This window comes from Pogona vitticeps, chromosome 2 (genome assembly GCF_051106095.1).
Source record: "Pogona vitticeps strain Pit_001003342236 chromosome 2, PviZW2.1, whole genome shotgun sequence".
Taxonomy (NCBI): domain Eukaryota; kingdom Metazoa; phylum Chordata; class Lepidosauria; order Squamata; family Agamidae; genus Pogona; species Pogona vitticeps.
The window spans coordinates 209,591,354-209,610,325 of record NC_135784.1 but is presented as its reverse complement, the minus strand read 5'-3'; the positions used below and the strand labels follow the sequence as shown (position 1 = coordinate 209,610,325).

The following is an 18,972-nucleotide window of genomic DNA, read 5'->3' as shown; positions in this document are numbered from 1 at the left end:
GCCGTGAGCTCTGGAAGAGGCAATTGGGCAGTGGCGGCAGCAAGAGGCGCCTGAGCGTGCATGCGACTGCCTCTTTCCATGTATAAAACGACCCTCAATTTTACCTCTAATTATTATAGGAAAAAGTGTCATTTTATACATGGAAAAATACGGTGATCTTGTTGTTACCACTAGTTTTTAATCTTATTCAAGTCTTAGAATTCAGTGCTTAGAATTGTTAGAGTTGTTAGAAGATTGGGCAAAATTGATCTTTTAATTTGATCAAGCAAGGTACAGTGGACCCTTGACTTACAGACGGCTTGACTTACAGACTTTTTGAGTTACAGACTTCTCTGGCTGCAAAATTTAGGTTTGACTTGCAGACCAGAAAAAAACCAAAATGGAACAAAAACGGCCTGTTACGGGATTAATCAGTTTTCAATGCACTGTAGGTCAATGGAGACTTGACCTACAGACTTTTTGACTTGAGAACCGCCTTCCAATACGGATTAAGTTCTCAAGTCAAGACCCCACTGTAGTTCTAATTGTCTGGTTTATGAACTTTATGTGTGTTTGGGCTTGTCTTGTTTGTTGTTTGTGAGAAGTAGCTACAGGTTTTGCCGTGTTCAAGGGGAAATAGTTGTAGGATCAATGTGTAAATCATCTTAGAAAAGTGATGAATGTTGTTTGAGGACAGCATGTGGGCCGCTTGCCAAGAACAAGCTCCATGGAATGAGGGCATTGACTTTGGAGTCAATGTTGCTGCCAGCATGAGGTAAATTTATTCAGGCCAGTGTGCCCAAAGAACTCCCGTTTTATTCTGTTACTAGTTGGACTGAGAGAGAGAAAGAGACTGGCTCAGAGCCAGCCAGTAAATTTCATAGCTTCCTTGTGGCAGATTGAATTCAGATCACCCTCATTCCAATCAAATACTTTCCACCCAGACCTTAATGCAGGAACTCTTAATAGTTCTACAGCTGAGAGAAAAGAACTTTGATGTCAGCCCAATAGCAGCGATTAGTTAACACATTTGTCTGTCAATTCAAACCGTGTGTATGTTGGAAATTTTGCTTTTTTTCGGGCCACTTTTTTGAGAATTTTCCAAGCATGACCACTGGCCATGCTGGTTTAAGGGCTTCTGAGAGTTGTTGTTCAAAAAGAAGAAGAAAATTTTCCCCAAACCTCTTTCTGGCTGCAATTGTAACATCTCCCCTTTTTGTCTTGTTAACAAGGCAGGGTGGGGTTGGGGAGAGGCATGGACATTTTCCATTTGCAAGGCTACAGAACTGGGTCTAAGCCCAGTTGGCCTAGTGAAAGGTCTCTTCTCCTTTCCAGTTGCCCGTAGATGTGGAAAAGTGTCAAGACCGTGTGGAGTGCTTCAATGCAGACCTGAAAGCAGATATGGACAGATGGCAGAACAACAAGCGTCAAGACTTCAGGCAGCTACTGATGGGTATGGCTGACAAAAACATCCAGTACTATGAGAAGGTAATTCTTTGAGGCTGCAAATGGGTACAGGAAGACAGCAGAGAATGGTGTGCAGCAGTGTGAGAATGATTCTGTCTGGAGATGTCCTGGTTCGTTTTGTCACCAAAACAGGTGTTTGGCGGTTCAGGGCTCTGCTCCCACTGGTGGGCACCCACTCGGAGGCAGCACCCAGAGGAAGTGGGGCAGGGAAGCTGGGATATTGCTTCTGAGTGGGCGCCTGCCGGAGGGGGTGGGGCACTGAACATCCAGACACCTCTTGTGGCAGTACATGAACCAGGTTGAGCTGCTGAACCCGTGGTTCACGCCTATCTCGAGTTCTGTCACGCTGCATGCTCTAGAATGGTTTTGTGATTTGCATGCGAATCCAGCCAGTGCTCCTCCTCTGAGGCAGCCATTATTCATCCTGAGTTAGAATGTTGTCTCAGTCAGGCCAAGCATGGGCTGAATGTTATAAAGGCTGGATTGGTTGGCCTGTGAAAGGAGGCCATGCCGGAAACTATCAGAAAAAATTCCGATTGCTGTTGTGAAGCATGTGTAGGGTAGAGTCCTACGTGTTACTCTAGACTGCCCAGCTCTACAGTGCTTGAATGCACAAGTTGGAGTCCCCTCGGCTTGTCATGGGGGGGGGGCTTGAACATCCATGCCGAGGCAGCTCCGTCAGGGATGTCTCAAGACGTCATGACCTCCACAATGACCATGGGTCTGTCCCAAATGGTATCTGCCAGCACCCATGTCTCAGGCCAAACTTTAGACCTGGTCTTCTGTACCGGCACAGATGTCAATGACCTGGGTGTAGAGGAACTTTCTGCAGTTCCATTGTCATGGACAGACCATTATCTGGTGTGATTTGGACTCACTGGAATGCAGAGCCGTTGCAGGGTTGTGGGGTGGGGGCAGACTAAGGCAATCCTCCCCAGAAGGTTGATGGATTTGGATGGCTTTATGGTTGCCCTTGGGGAGTTTTCTGTCACCTTGAATCCCTGGTTGATCTCTGGAACAGGGAAACGGCAAGAGCCGTTGGCATGATTTCTCCTAAACATCTCCTCCCTCAGAGTAGAGCCAAACTGGCCACCAGGTTTACCAGGTTGCTGGTGTAGATGAAATGAGTGGGCCGTAGATTTGAGCGATGATGGTGTAAAACCCAGAGTGAATCTGATTTAAAAAAAGCTAGGGCCCATTGGAAGGCCTATTTCATTGCAGTGAAAGCGGCAAAAAACTCATTCTTCTCTGCCTCCAATGCATCTGCATGGAATCGCCCAGCAGAGCTTTTTCAAATGGTCGAGGACCTGCTGCATTCTGGCCTCCAGTAAGATAATGCAGACCACACTGTGAAGAATTTGTACAACACTTTGCAGGCAAAATTGCTCAGATCTGCTCTGACTTGGATGCTGTAGTTGATTCAGGTCCTGTGAATGTAACTGTGGCCCTTGCTTGTCCTGTGTTAATAGATGAGTTTCAGTTTTTGTAGTCTGATGATGTGGTCAGGACCCTTGAGGAGGTGAGGGCTACCACATGTCTGCTGGATCCTTGCCTTTCCTGGCTCATAAAAGCTGCCAAAAAGAGATCGGCCGAGTGGGTAGGAGGAATGGTGAATGCCTCCTTGCAACAGGGCAGGATCCCTGCATGCTTAACGGAGGCAATAGTAAGACCATTTGTTTTAAATAAGCCCTCTTTGGACCCCACAGTGCTGACCAGTATCTAATATTCCATTCTTGGGGAAAGTGCTAGAGAGGGTTGTGGCCTCTCAGCTTCAGAGGATGAGACAGATATCTAGATCCATTTCAATCTGGCTTCAGGCCTGGTTATGGGATAGAGATGGCTTTGGTCACCTTGGTAGATGACCTATGCTGAGAACTGGATAGGGGTTCTTTGTTTCTGCACGTTTTTCTGGACCTCTCAGTGGTTTTTGATATTATTGAGCACAGTATCCTCCTGCCCCGTTTCTCTGGAATGGAACTTAGGGGCTCCAGTCCTTCCTGGAGGCAAGAACTCAGAAGGTGGTGCTGGGGGATTCCTGTTTGACACCCTGGCCACTGACCTGTGGGATACCTCAGGATTCTGTTTTGTCTCCTGTGTTATTTAACATCTACGTGAAACCACTGGGAAAGATTATCCAGAGTTTTGGGGTTCGGTGTCATCCAGTATGTGAGTGACACCCAACTCTACCTCTCTTTACCACCTAAATCTGAGGGAATTATTTCAACTATATCTCAGTGTTTGATATCAGTAATGGGCTGGATGAGGGTGAATAAATTGTAACTTAATCCAGACAAGACAGAGGTGCTTCTGGTCAATCAAAAGGCAGATCAAGGAGTAGGGGTGATGCAGCCTGTACTGGATGGGGTTACACTCCCCCTGACAAAACAGGTGTGCAGCTTTGGGGTGCTCCTGGATTCGTCTCTGAGCCTGGATGTCCAGGTCTCAGCAGTGGCCAGGAGTGGCTTCGCACAATTAAAACTAGTGTACCAGCTACATCCGTTTCTTGAGAGATTTGATATGGCCTCTGTGATGCAAGCCGCAGTTACTTCCCAGCTTACTATAACACACTCTATGTGGGGCTGCCAATGGAAAGCGTCAGGAAACTTCAGCAGGCTCAAAATTCATCAGCCAGATTGGTGACTGGGACTGGTTACGAGGATCACATAACCCCCCCCCCCCCCGTTACAGCAACTCCACTGGCTGCTGATCAGTTTCCGAGCACAATTCAAAGTACTGGTATAAAGCCCCAAATGGCCTAGATCCAAGCTATCTCAAAGACTGAATCTCCCATTATGAGCTAGCTGGGGTGTTAAGAGGCTTTTCTATCAGTCCCACCACCTTCACAGGTGCTTTTGGTGGGGACACAGGTGAGGGCCTTCTCTGTTGCTGCTCCCAGACTCTGGAACTTCCCCCCACAGGAGGCCTGACTGGCCCCATCTTTGCTCTCCTTCCACAAGGACGCAAAGACCTTTCTCTTCAGGTAAGTCTTCGCTCAGTAACCAGCTACATGTTGCGTGGTTTTTAGGTGGACTGTTATGCATTACTGCTTTGACTGGATTTTTAGTACTACTACTGTTTTCCATTTCTCAGTGGTATTAGGTTTGTTTCTTTTTAATATTTGTATACTTACTGTTCTTAGCTTTAATATTGCCTTTTAATGATGTGAGCTACCTGCCTATACTCATTGTTCCTAAGTTTAAATATTGTCTTTTAATGATGTTAACCACTGTTGTATACTCACTGTTTTCAACTTTAAAGATTGTCTTTAATGTTGTAAGTGGCTTTGGGTCCTTTTCAAGGAGTAAGGCAGGGTAAAGTATTTTAAATAAATTAATAAGTGAGAAGGGGCGGTAGGGAATCAGCTCCTTATCAGCTTCAGCAGAGCATGGTTACTTCATCTATTAGCTTTTCCCCTCTCTGCTGGCTAACTGCATGCTGTACTGGGCATTCTTCACTACCTAATGCGTGAAGTATCTGATATAAGTGAAGTCAGGATGCAAGATACAGGCAGATGATGAACAAAAACAGGGCATTGTTAATTAATTGTTGCTGGCAGGTCCTGTGTGGGAGTTCTGTAATGGGTGATGAAATGCTTTCACCTTCTACATTCCTGGGGACTCTTAGCTCCCATTTTGCACCACAAGAGACCAATCTAAATATTTAAGAACATTCTTACAGGCTCCTAGTTGTGTGCCAAATACCAGAGTAAGATTGGAGGCAGGTTGAAACCTGCGTCCGTATCCCATCTGTATATACATGGCTAAAGGAACATCTGAATCCGCAAGATCTATTTCCTTTGATAATCCATGACAAATTTCAATCCACTGGGTCAAGTCTGTCCAGAGCTGCTTGCTGATAATTAGCCTTTCCCCTCAGGTACTCTTTATTTTATGGAATAGACCAGGCAAAAAAATTAGTTAAGCATAGAATTGAGGATATAGAACATCAAACCGATTTTCCCAGCACACAAAATATCATGGTGAGGGCTGACATCAAAAACTCAGAGGAACCAGCAAATTACTTAACATCTCCGGATGTAAAAGGGTTTAGAAGAGCCTTCACCTTGGCAAGGTGCTTGGCTCTCCCTTCTGCCGTACTCAAAGGGAAGTACAACAGTATCCGTTTTAGTGAAACGCTTTGTACCTGTCCTTTAAGGGAGTTTGAGACTGGAGAGCACATGTTGTTCTTTACTTGCCTGCATTACGAGGTGGCACAGAAGGAGATTTTCACCCCAGTCATCAAAAATAATTCCTGGTCATTCAGGAAAAAACTGACACAGACCCCAGGATCACTTACCAAATAACCAGATTCTGTTTGGCAATGCTCAGGCCTCAGAAATTCTATGGTAATTAGATACTAGATTTTAAATTGCCTTTTAATGCTAAGTATTTTTATGAAGTACTTGGAAGTTTGGAAATTTGTAAAGGTTTGTTTGTTTTTTGAATGAGTGGCCTAAGGACCATAACAATAAATTGATTGAGTACCTCGTACATGCTGATTGAAAATGGCCATATCGGTGGCTCATTTATTGGTGTTATCTCTGTCTCTGATTTCAACAGTGCCTTACGGCGTGGGAGTCGATTATACCTCTGTTGCAAGATAAGTCTGAGACCAAATAAGAAGTGGTATCTTTAATCCCTACCCCTCCTTCCCTGCACCATGGACCTCTGACAAAATGCACAGTATACCACTACAACTTAATAGACTGGTGATGCGCTATGCACGACTTGGTGGGAGGTGTTTTTTCTTTTTTCTTTTTTCTTTTTTGCCGTTGATTCCTTTGGAGGTACATCACCTGTGCTGAACCTTTGGACTGATCAACTTGGAAATGTAGGAACTGTACTTTTTCTGCTGCCTTTTTTATTAAACCATCTGAGCTGACCTTGGACATTCCAACTCTGTGGAACTTGGTTCAACAGCAGGAAAAAAAACCACAGGGACTCTTTCTCTTCTTGGACCACTTTATATGGAAATAAATCGATGAGCGGAACACTAAAATAATAATAATAATAATAAAACTCTTAAATGCCAGGTACCATCATGACATCTTTATTGACCTCTGTTTCTTCTGTCAGCCAAGTAAAGGATGGTGGATCATTGAATAGCTACACGTCTTGTGTCCCCTCCCCCTTCATGTATGCAAAGGGAATATAAATGTTAGAAAACACTTGCAGGATTGTGTAAGGTTTGTTTAAACGAACTTTGGCCCTTTTGTGGGGAAGAGCAAATATAGAGGCAGGAGTGGTAACGTATCTTACATGGTCTGTGTTGTTCTACAGGATTGGTAGCCCCTTCATTAGTGATGTTGGGAAAAGGATGTCTTGGGCCTGTACACGGAGGTAGTCATGTTTTTTTACTTAAAAAGAAAGAGTAAAAGCAAGAGAGAAGAGAGCCAGATAAGTGCTCAGTTTCTCTCTCTCTCTCATATAGTAATTGTGTTTTGTGGTAACTGAGGTCATGGCTCCCCCCCCCTCCAAAATCATAGTTTTTATTCTGAAATGATCTTTAACCTGCCTGGGGGCTGGGAATTAGTTAACATTAAAAAGGGAAACAATGCAAATGTAATGGCACATTTCTTTTATTGAACAACACTGAAAGAAACTTTTTGCCAAATTTAACTGTCTTCCCCCCCCCCTTTAATGTGGATAACACCCCAAGCACTTCTGCAGCACCTATCATTTTATTGTCGCTAATGCTGTGCATTCAGTTCCAGCTTCTGTGTGGGATTTTGTGGTTATAGCACCTTTGAAAGAGAAAAGTAGCATAGCATTCATGGCTGGTTTAGCCCAGTTGCTGTGTTTAATCCAATGAGTTCTTATAAGGTATTGACTGTTTAAATGAAATACATTTTATTTCATTTATTTTTTGTTTGGGGCATTAGAGTAAGCTTTTTTTTTTTAACAGAAAACAGCAGCAACAGAAACACCACCTTATGACATTTATAGTGGCAAATATATAATGCCGTAAGCTTTTGAAGCCTAGAACCATAATCACTGCATACCTGTGGGAAGGTTCATTATAATAAATTTTCCATAATAAATTTGTTGATCTTTATGGTGCCATAAGGCTTAGTCTGTGTTGCAGCAAAAACAACAAGCATAGCTACCCCGTCTGGATTTTGCTTTCTGGCCACAGCGGCAAACGTCCCTCTGTGTAAGCGTCACTGTGCTGTCCACCATTTTGGCAAGAATGTTTCAACTGTTAAAATATAGGATATGCAAAGTACACACCAGGAAGCTTGTAAGCTTCATTTTTAGAGTATTCACCACAGGCATTTTTGCAGCGGTCTCCCAAGCTGTTTTGAAAAAGAAAAAAAAAAAAAAAACGGGAAGCTGAAATGCTTTGTTTGGAATACTGCTGGAGGGAATTCTGTCTAAAAATGGTTGTGTCTTTTTAATTGTCTTTTTGGTCTTGAGTTACATGTACCATTTGTAGCCCTACGGAGCCTTGAAGCTAACTTAATTCACTAAACATTGGCCATTCTTTCTATCTGAATTCCTGAAAAATTACTGACAAGCATTTACACTGGCTAAGTGCTGTAAATCACAGCTGGGATTTTAAAAAAGGTAAAAAGAACTCTTGCTTGTCCAGTCATTTAGACTTCAGGCATTTTGGTATTTATAAATTAGCATATGTTTGAAAACTAATCCTAGAAAGCAGGCCTCCGTGTCTCTGCGCGTCAAGGCCCTCTAGTTTCTAAGAGGCTAGCGCTTCATCCCGTGACATTAGCCGTGCTGAGTTAGGGCTGACCACATGTTCCACATTCCTATCCTAAACAAATCTGTAGGAAGCGTGAAATGTTTGATGTCTGCGTTCAACAGAGAATGCGTTAAAAATAGGAGGAAAATGTTACTCAACTTTCCTTCCCTACCCTCACTTGTATTATGGAGTAAGAACATTGTTGTTTAAATTTGTGCAACTTTATTGCTTTCCTTATTTGTGCAACTTTATTTTCCTTTTCTTAAGGAAGCTTTGTTGTCATGATATATCTCAGTGGAATGTATGAAGGAGCTGACTCACCCAATCCCCACTGTTTCAATAGGCTTATTCTAGTTGTGACCTACTACTAGATTTTAGTCAGTGAGACTTCTGAGATTTCTAAACTGTCTCTTAAAGGCCCCAAACATAGACAACTTCCTTTGTTTTGACCCATGGACAGGATCTGTGGCAAATGCATTATAAATTTAAATGAATGATTGGTTGAGTTAACATACATAAGCATATAGACAATTGCCTACTAAGCATATAGAAAATTGAATCCAATGGGCAATTAAAAAAAAAAAAACACTATTGAAACAGTGGAGCTTTCCTAAAGGTTGATGTGCTGCTCAGCTATTGATTCAATCTGTGAAATCCTGCTGGTTAGTGTAGTAAGTCAAGCTAGAAAATTCTCATTGGATCAGTGGGGATTTGATGAGTCAACTCCTCTATAAGTTCCATTGATTCAAATGGCCCTCAAATAGAATGACTTACTGCACTAAGCAACAAGATTGCAGCCAGTGGGTCTCTTCTGAGCCTAGCAATTGGGAATAGGCCCTGAAGTCTGTAGACGAAGTTGTGAAAACAAAGGATTTCCTACAAATTTTCTTCTTCCAATAGAAAAACTTACCTCAGTGGCATTTTTATCACCCCATGGAATATGGTCTCCCAGGTTCAGTACTTGTCTGTGTGCACTTTCTTGTGTGCTGTAGGCAGCGGAGCATAACAGGGGAATTTAACCTACAATTGGACCAGAATGTTCTGTGTACTGTGACAAAGAAGCAAACTTTTGTAAAGAGGTAATAGTACCATTTATTCTGTCTCCTGCAAAATGCCTTTGCTCTCATCCAAACAATCAGGAGAGTAATAGCCAGATGTATTTATTTAGTTTTTGAAAGGTGAGTTTAGCAAACAGAAATCCTTATTGGAAAATATATGAGTAAGTCCAAACTTCTGACTAGTCCAGTTCACACAGACTCCTAGTCCCTACGAATACTGTTACTGACTCTAGGCTTTTTTACCCTGAGAAGTGAGGAAATTAATGTTGCTGAATCTGTACCAAAGAAATCTGTATGGTGGTCATAGCAGAGCATGTGTTATAGCAGTCATTCTCAAACCCCCCTCTTTTTTGGGGAGGGCATGGCCATAAACACAACATGAAATATGGGCTGAATCAGGATTGTATAAGTTGCATGACAAACCTTATAAGATGGTGTGTGAGTAATTATTTCCAGTTTGTGGCTCCTTTCAAATGTGCCAGCCTTCCCCGGGGGGGGGGGGGAGGGCATATGTCTCCTGTTGAGAATGGCTGCTATACAACCTGAAGCTGGAAACCTTTGTGTGCATGTAACTTGCCCTATACCTTTGATTGTTGTGCACTCCGAACAAGAATCAGGACTTCAAATGATAGGTTGTCTGGACTTATATGAAGGTGCTGCACACCTGGAGGTTTTTGTGTTAACGTTGTAAAAACTTGAGTTTTTTTGTGTTAAAGTTGTAAAAAGAAAAAGTGATTTTGATCATGTATATTATGTTTCCTTTCTGTAGCATATTCACTGTTTCTCCCACCACTTATGGATATTCATGCTGAACCTTGACTGGTTCTTAGAGGTTTTTGACAAAACTTTTCTTATTCAGCCATCTTTTAACAGAGGAAAAGTGTTTTTCAAACGATAGTAAACAAATGTCATGGTTGCTTTTGCCAAATATCTTTGTAAATACAGAGTCTGAGTGATTTTCATCTTAAGGCATGTGTAAATATATTTTTTAATTTTTATTTTAAATCTTTTAATTTTTGTGTGGTCTGGTATCATGACGTCAGTATTAAAATAGTCATGGTGTTCAGTGTATTGTTCCACCCCTTCCCAAACATTCAGTTGGTGGTGGGCCTGTTTTTCAAAAAAAAAGAGTATGTTCTGGCTAGTACATCTGGTGCTTACGCACATTTTTAAACTTCCTATTTAAACTTGCACAGTTTAATGTCCACAGTTTTTAAATGGCAGTGTATTGGCCATTCCCATTTCCCAAACATAATCCTTGGGTTGCCTTACTGCACCAGTCTTCTAGCCCAGTGTCATTGTCTCTGCTTTGAGTACCTGAGGTTTGGGTCCCCTGCTTTGCTGGCTCTCGTGGAGGATCCTTTTGAAAGTAAGTGTGAGAAATTGGATCTGGGACCTCATGCAAACAAAGTGTTCTACCACTTATACCTCCTTTGCATGATTCTACTGTCTGGCTGGCTGGCACGCTTTTTAAAGTACCTATTTGTCTTGTTCAACCAAACCTCCATAGCAGAGAGGGGAGTCTGCCAGCCATCAGCCTTGCTTTTCTCGCTGGATAGGCATCAAGATAAGTGGGGCTCAAAGCTGTGCCTATGAGACACAAGGGCAGACTAAGAGAGGCCTTACATTGCTGAAGGAAGGCTCCTGGGTTTCTAGAGTTGCCCTAGCTTTTTTCTCAGTGTTGTTGATTCAGAAGCAACCCACTCTAGTAGTCGTAGAATGAGAAGAATCCCAAGGACTAGTACGATTTTTTGTCCAAGTCCTGTGAGCCAAATCAATGTTCTACAGAGCCTGCATAACAATGTAGCTTGTGTGTGTGTGTGTGTACACTCACGTGTGTGTACACAATTACATGCCATTCTAAAGGTGACCACTTTCAACTCTTTTATTGACTTGTCTCCCCTCTGTGTCTTCAACGATCTAAAAATGCATGCCTTCCCATCAGATTTTTTGTAAAATAGAAATTGGAGTGTAAGTCCTCTAGCCTTATTTATGTGGCTTTCTGACCTTAATCTTTAACACTGAAGTGGGAAATCTGTAGCCTTCCACATGTTTTGGACTTCATATCTGAGAAACCCAGTCGGCATAGCCTGTGTGTGTGGGGGGGGGCATTGTTATGGGATTTCAAGTCCAAAATAGCTGGGCAGTCCATGGATCTCTCAGTCCTGCTCTGTTGGCTGAAAGGCAGAGAGGTACATGGGGGCAAGGGGTGGAAGTGGCCCCATCTCTATCCTGTGAAATGTTTTGCCATTCATCCGTTAGAGAGAAAACAGTGGCTCAGAAGCTAGCTGGGTGTGCATGTGTGTCTAAAAGTGTTGGCAGAAAGTAGGCTTGATTAAAAATGGCATGGCATATGTCCTTAACCAGCTTTCCTTTCCCATCTCTGTAATCTTTTGAACACCAAAGTGAAAGCAATAGTACCACAAGTTTGGTTTTTTAAAAAATATCTAAAATGAGAAAAGCATTACAGACCAAAGTAGCAGCAGCTTTGGATGTGTCATTACATCTACTGCAAACCATGAAACTAACAAGCAACCTGAGAATATACTGTCTGTGGGCTATTATTATTATTTTGTAGAATAAGTAAACTCTGGCAGCTAAGATGATAACCAGGATCCCATTGGTTCTCTTCAACTCTCCCAGCCACTTCTAGTTTACATATCAAATAAGCAGAGAAACCCCCACGTCCTCTTTTTAAAAAAAATCTTGGGAGATTTAGGAAGAATGATGCGTTCTGAAAAAGTATGTTTTGGTCCTGCCAAGTGAACTTTATAGCGATTTGTGCTCTGATGGTCTGTCTAGGTGCTACCATGGTCTGCTCACCTTTTAAAATATACCCATGTATTTAAAAAAGAGTATTGTGTTGTATTTATTGTGTAGCTGAAACTTTTTTGGGAGAAGACACAAAATAATTTAGATGTCTTTGGAATATTTGTGTGTAAACTTCTGAACATGATTTCTTTTGTCCTGACAAAAGGACTGGACCAATAAATCTACACATTTTACCAATAACAATGATGCTTTGATGTGTGGTGTCTTTGGCTTATATGATGCCTTAAATGTTGGCAGTCACTAAACTATCTACGTACCGTCTTGAAGCTTACACCAGTTCTTTTGATCAGTAGAAAAAGTTACACCAAGTGTTGATGTTATTGAGAACGATCTTGGAGAGAGAACTGCAATTTTATATCGCCTACCCATATTCAGAATACCGTGTGTTTTTGTTATGATGTTCTCAAAGTACTGCTAATACAAATCTCTAGGAGTTACAGTTCACCATTCAGATGGCTTGCATGGCCCCCTTGCACTGTTTAACTCTAGAAAGTAGACTCCCTACCACCTTTGATTATGGTTTTTGAGTTTTTAAGCAGTCCTCCTCCGACCGACCCAAGGGCAAGAAAATTCGTCTCTGGACCCACAAAAGTTGGCCACCCTGGTACATTTGATGAGATTCTTACACTGTGTGTGGTGTTTGTTCAGAAAAATAGAACTTTCTATTGGAATTTCCAGTGCTGCAATTGTACCACCATGTCAAATTGTGTACCTACTGATGCTGTTCAGGATTTAGGTGTAGCATATTGCTTATGATATAGAAAATGTTTTGTCTTTTAAAAGGATTTCTGTTCCACTGGCTTGTTCAGTCAGGTTTGCCTGTTTTTTTCCCCATTTTCTTCGTGAACCAATGCAACCCCCCATCTGCAAATATGAGCAAAACAGGAACTTGGCCTGCAAATATGAGTATAACAACAATAGTAGGCAATAGTTCATTCACGCTGCCTTCATTTTCAGAGTAAGCATTCATCACTAAGTTAAAGTATATACTATAACGAGTTAGCACTTCAGTTCTAATCTCGTAAAAACCACCAAAAATAAACAGGCTTTGAATTGGCTGAAGTAGATATCAATTGTTTTGGCTGCGATCCTACAGTCAGTTGCCTGTGAGCTGATTCCTCTGATCTCTGTGGGATATTATTCTCTGTAAAGAAAAATCCTTTTTAACAGGATTGTGCTGATAATTTTCAAAAGAGGTTTGAATGAAAGCAGACCTGGGCAAGCAAACTCAGTGGGCATGATAGTCCTGCACGTCCCCTGCCTCCCCAAAACTACATAATTTCACAACCTTGTCAGAAATGTCCTCAGAATAATTATTTGTGGTTCAAAGGTGGGAGCTGTTTTCCTGTGAATCTTTCCTACAGTTACTGGGTAACATGTCAGTGTTAGAATGAGTCATTTCTTCCCAAGATACATGACAGGAGCAATTATAGTAAGGTTCCACAGGAGAAAATTTTTTTTTTCTCTTAAGCACTGTGGCTAAGCAATACCATAAAATTATTAAATTCCACTGAACTCAATAAAAAAGTTGGCTGCCTAGTTCATTTAAGTATTAAAATAATTCATTAATTGCTTTTCTGCCCACCAGGGCCCCCGTAGCAACACACACAAAACATACACAACTTCTGTACAGACTGAAAACTGTTTAAAAACCAAAAACCAGATGGAATAATAAAATTTTGGCTGCATCCAGCAAATACCAGTTAGTCTACAGAATTAACCCTCAGCACTCTTTAAGGTTTCTCAAGTAAAAAATCACTGGGACTTCAGGCGTCTCTATTCTCATTTCGAAATGTGCAGCCTTCCTTAAGTTTTCTACTCTTTGTAATGGGTAAAGGTAAAGGTTCCCCTTGACAATTTTTGTCCAGTCGTGTTCGACTCTAGGGGGCGGTGCTCATCCCCATTTCCAAGGCGTAGAGCCAGCGTTTGTTAAAAGACAGTCTTCCGTGGTCACGTGGCCAGTGCGACTTAGACACGGAACGCTGTTACCTTCCCACCGAGGTGGTCCCTATTTATCTACTTGCATTTGCATGCTTTCGAACCGCTAGGTTGGTGGGAGCTGGGACAAGCGATGGGTGCTCACTCCGTCACGTGGATTCGATCTTACAGCTGCAGATCTACAGACCTTACAGCACAGAGGCTTCTGCGGTTTAACCTGCAGCACCACCACGTCCCTGCACCCTCTGCTCTTTGTATCCCGGGACTATTTTCTGCTCTTCCTCATCCCCTGTACAATCTTTTAATTCTTCCCAAATGGACAGTGTTTCTTCCTTCATGTAAGTTGCACTTCTTTTTTCCCTTGAGCAAGAGAATTTTCTGAGCTATGGACCGAGTACAATGTCAGTGCTCACAGCTAACTAGTTACCCTTTGCATCTGCAGCTTGAACGTGTTACTTGTGACCATAGCCAGAGAGTGTGTCAAGAGTGTGTCTGCGGCCAGTTTTTTTTTATCTGCAGCTTTTGTATAACCCATATAATGATCTTTATGCATTTTTCACTCACAGATTTATGTACAAAATACAGTGGTGCCCCGCTTAACGATTTTAATTGGTTCCAAAAAAATCATCGCTATGGGAAAACATTGCTAAGCGAAACACGTTTTCCCATAGAAATGCATTGAAAACTGGATAATCCGTTCCAATGGGAACGGATTGCCTTCCTTAAGCGAAAATCGCCATAGGAAACATCGCTAAGCGAAACGCGGTTCCCCCGTTGGAATGCATTGAAACCTTTTCAATGCATTTCAATGGGGGAGAAAAAAATCACCAAAAATTCAAAAAGAGTCAGAACGAAGCCAAATTAGTTTAACAAAGGGTTTATTAAGTGCACTAGCGATTTCAAGCACTCTGAACCCTTTTTAAACAATTTAACACCTTTTAAAAATAGCAAAAACGGAGCTGTCAAAAACATCGCTAAGCGAAACAGGGGGACCTAAACTGTCATCGCTAAGCGAAGCAAGGTCCCAAACATCGCTATGCGAAATTCCCCCATTGGAAACATCGCTAAACGGAGTGCAAGATCGCTCCTAAAACCTGATTGCTAAGCGAATACATCGTTAAACGAGGCAATCGCTAAGCGAGGCACCACTGTAATACAAGTGGAAGTTTTATAGTAATTTCCAAATAAGAAATCATGTCTCAAAGCTTCTCTAATCATCATACTCATCATCATCATCATGTGCCATTAAGTCTTATGATGACCCTTTTCAGAGTTTTCCATGTAGGGAGTACAGTACTCAAAAATGGGACAGTTGTGGAGAAACCAGCAGAAAATAGTTTAAATAATCCCTTAAACTTTTAAAATTGCCTGAGCTGAGCTAATTAGGAGGCAGGCCTGTGTAGTTGTAAGTACACATCTCTAATGCTAACTGCTGTGTAATGTTATCTGTGACCTTAGAAGTGTCTTCTGAGAAGTGTAAAGTGCTTGGCTTGTTAAAATACACAAATTGCTTTCACCAGGTAAGATCTTGGGGGTCCTTCTGCAGCAGAAAACAATTAATTGGCTTCGTCTAATTGGGGTAACAACTACAGACAGCTCATGAGGGGACATAAGACTAGATGGAACTGAGGGTCGTCAATTCAGCAACTCCTGACTTGCAGTTTTGAGTTCTTTCATGCTGTTTTGCTTCAATATGTAATTTAGCTTGTTACTGAGCTGAATTCTGCTTATGCCCTGGCACCATGCTACTTTGTAAATATAGATTACGTTTAGATCGCTTTTCTTGTCCAAATGGGAATAACTTCTACCTGCCTGAATCTCTGAAATGGCTTTTGTGTAACCTGATAATGGAAGTGCGTCACAGCATAATAATCATTTTGTTAGAATCATTAAGCCTCTCATTGCACTGATATGTTTTACTTACATTTCTTCAATAAAAATAATAAAAATCTTACAGCAGTATTCAAACAGCTGGAGGGGTTGTAGATGTTAAACCTTATGTCTTATGCATTTGGAAGCCTTTTGAGTATTTTTGTGGGTTTTCAAGTTTCCTACTTTGCAGGGTTGGTTTGCAACCAGGAGAAACAACCTACAGTGGTGCCTCGCATAGCGAGGTTAATCCGTTCCGGATTAACCTTCGCTATGCGAAAACATCACTGTACGGATCAAAAAAAGCCATTGGAACGCATTAAACATCGTTTAATGCGTTCCAAATTGGCAGAAAACTCACCGTACAGCGATGTTTTCCAGGTCCGGCAGCCATTTTCGCGCCCTCAGTAAGCGAGGGGAGGGCGCAAAAACGCTGCACGCGGCCATTTCGGCCACAGCGAGACCGTGGATCAGCTGTTCGGCAGGTCCAAAATGGCCGCCAGAACACCCGAAATGGCCGCGCACAGCATTTTCACACCCTCCCCTCGATTACCAAGGGCGCGAAAACGCTGCCCGCGGCCATTTCAGGTGTTCCGGCGGCCATTTTGGACCCGCTGAACAGCTGATCCGTGGGTCGCAAAGCGAAGGTCGGTAAGCGAAACGTTTACCGATCTTCGCTATGCGAATTTCGCCCATTGGGGCCAACGTGATGCCTTCGCATTAGCGATCCCGGAAAAGGGATCGCTATGCGAATTGATCGCTGTACGGGGCGCTCGTTAAGCGAGGCACCACTGTACTTGTTTGCTCTCCTTGGAGCACCAAGGAGCAAATGGCTCAAAAGGAGAAGGGATTCACAGGAAGCTTTCCCAGTCGCTAGTGCACTGACCTGCCTGGCATGCACTCACACTACATAGCACAAGGGTAGTGTGACTGAGTGGTAAGTGGGTCCCCTGTGTGGTGACTGGGCAATCCATGACAACTGTACAGCTTGCCAAAGGCCACGCAGTAACCAGAGATGCTCCTGCTTCCAGCCGCTTAGGGGGCCGTGATGTCTAACTCTGATCAGTAATTTGGAGGTTAGAGTGCTGCCAAATGAAGCTTTTCTAATAAAATCATCCAGATTCTTTCACATATTCTATGTGCAACCCTTCCATATTTTTCAAGGCTACTTACACCATTTTTCTTGGCCAAAAATAAAAAAATCAATTATCAAGGAAAAGACAGAAGAGTGGCACAATGTCTTTTGACTAGCACTGGAGTAAAATGTGCAGCACAAAGTAAAATCTGTTCTTTGACTTTAAATTACAAAACCCCACGTGAGAGTTACTTTCCTATAATAGGCACACTAAAAATTCCTGTAAAGTGTATATTTTATGTGTTGCCCAACATTGACTATACTTTCTCCTGACAGAAGTGGCTCTTTGCGAGATCCTTCCAGGATAATATTGGAATCCTTGCAAAACCAGCTTTACTATTAGATAGAGTGAGACTCTTACTTCAGGCAGGAGAAACTGGGAGGGGGCAGTTCTGTGACAGGTCACTGGTCCTGCGCCAACTGTATTAGTCTATTGGTTCTAGTTGTGGAGGAAGTGGCTCCCCCCATTTCTATTGTTAATAAAGATTTCAGTTACTTGTCCAGTCAGCTTTTCTATAGGGTGTGGGGATTATGTTCCAGTCACATCCAGCAGAAAAATTGGGCCACCCCTCAATATTCACATGATTTTGGAGGTTAATAATGACTCCTGTCATTATGGAAGCTGAGATATATGTGAAGTCACATGCGGACAGGACAGTAACGCTGAGGTACATGTGAAGGAGTGGTTACAGTGACATTTAGTGCATTGCCCCATCATAGGATGGGTAGCTGTTGTGCTTAAATTAACACTGAATCGCAGAGCTGGAATCGCCGAGATGGAGAGGGTCCCAGAGCCCTTCAAGCTTTCTCTCAGGACAAGACAACCAGAGCTAGAGGTGAATGTCTGGACTCTGCAAGAACGTCTCTAGCAAGGGGGCATCTAGTCTGGGGAAAAAAAGGATATGCAACCCTCCTTGTTGGGTAGGTTTGGGCTCTCTGGGTCAGGAGGCATGCAGGTAACCGTGGACCAAGACTGGGGACTGAAACCTCTGCACATCAAACCAGAACCCAAAAAAGGCAGTATTTGTAACACCTTTTTTTTTTGTAACAAATAATTTTGGGGATAGTATTCAAAACAGAATAATGATGTGCAATGCTGTATTTTAGTGTACTGAGTAACATTCCTAAAATATTACTTTGTGGGGACAAGGAGCCATTTCTGTATTTTTTCATATATTATTTTTAGTCAGTTAAAAAATAAAATAAAAAGCAACATGCTATCATTGAGTACAGTAGGATCCCCATATCCGTGGGGGATCAGTTCCAAGTTCCCTCACGGATGCCGAAAATGCAGATTATAGTAAACGCTATTATAGTAGGGAATACACTGGTGCCCCGCATAGTGATGTTAATCCGTTCCAGGAAAAACGTCGCTATCCGGAATCATCGCTATCCGGAACGGAAAACCCCATAAGAATGCACTGAAACCCTGTCAATGCGTTCCTATGGGGGATAAACTCACCGCTAAGTGGAAATCCTCCATACGTCCGCCATTTTCGCCGCTCGGTAAGCGAGGAAACCGCGCGAAAACGCTGCGGGCTGCCATTTTCTTCACCCAGCGGCCATTTTGGAACCGCCGCTCAGCTGTTTTCCAAACATCAGAATGCGAAGATCGGTAAGTGAAATATCACAATGCGATCGCAAAATCCGCATTGCTATGCGGATTTGTCGTTAAACGGGGCGCTCGCTATGTGGGGCACCACTGTATTATATACAGCATGCTCTCTGACTCCCTCTAGTGGCCAGTTTCTGTAACTTCACCATTTTTATATATAGATATATATAGAGAGGATTTTTTAAAAAAATATTTTCAGAGCGTGGAACAGTGAATCAGCGGATACTGATCCCATGGATGGGGCAGGAGGGGTTCTACTGTAATGGAAGAGGTTACTTTTCTTATCATTCATCATCGTTTAGTCGTGTCCGACTCTTCGTGACCCCATGGACCAGAGCACGCCAGGCCCTCCTATTTTCCACTGCCTCCTGGAGTTGGGT

At 42.6% G+C, this 18,972-nt stretch overlaps 1 protein-coding gene across 1 annotated transcript in view; it reads left to right on the top strand.

Moving 5' to 3' along the window:
• SNX30 (sorting nexin family member 30) overlaps positions 1-12,218 on the top strand; it is a 53,486-nt gene extending 41,268 nt beyond the window's left edge. The window contains exons 8-9 of the mRNA XM_020791098.3: positions 1,315-1,467; positions 6,006-12,218. Of these exons, the coding sequence (XP_020646757.2) occupies positions 1,315-1,467; positions 6,006-6,065 (213 nt within the window). The 3' untranslated portion in view covers positions 6,066-12,218. The remainder of the gene's footprint in view (positions 1-1,314; positions 1,468-6,005) is intronic.
• The last annotated feature ends 6,754 nt before the right edge of the window (positions 12,219-18,972 follow it).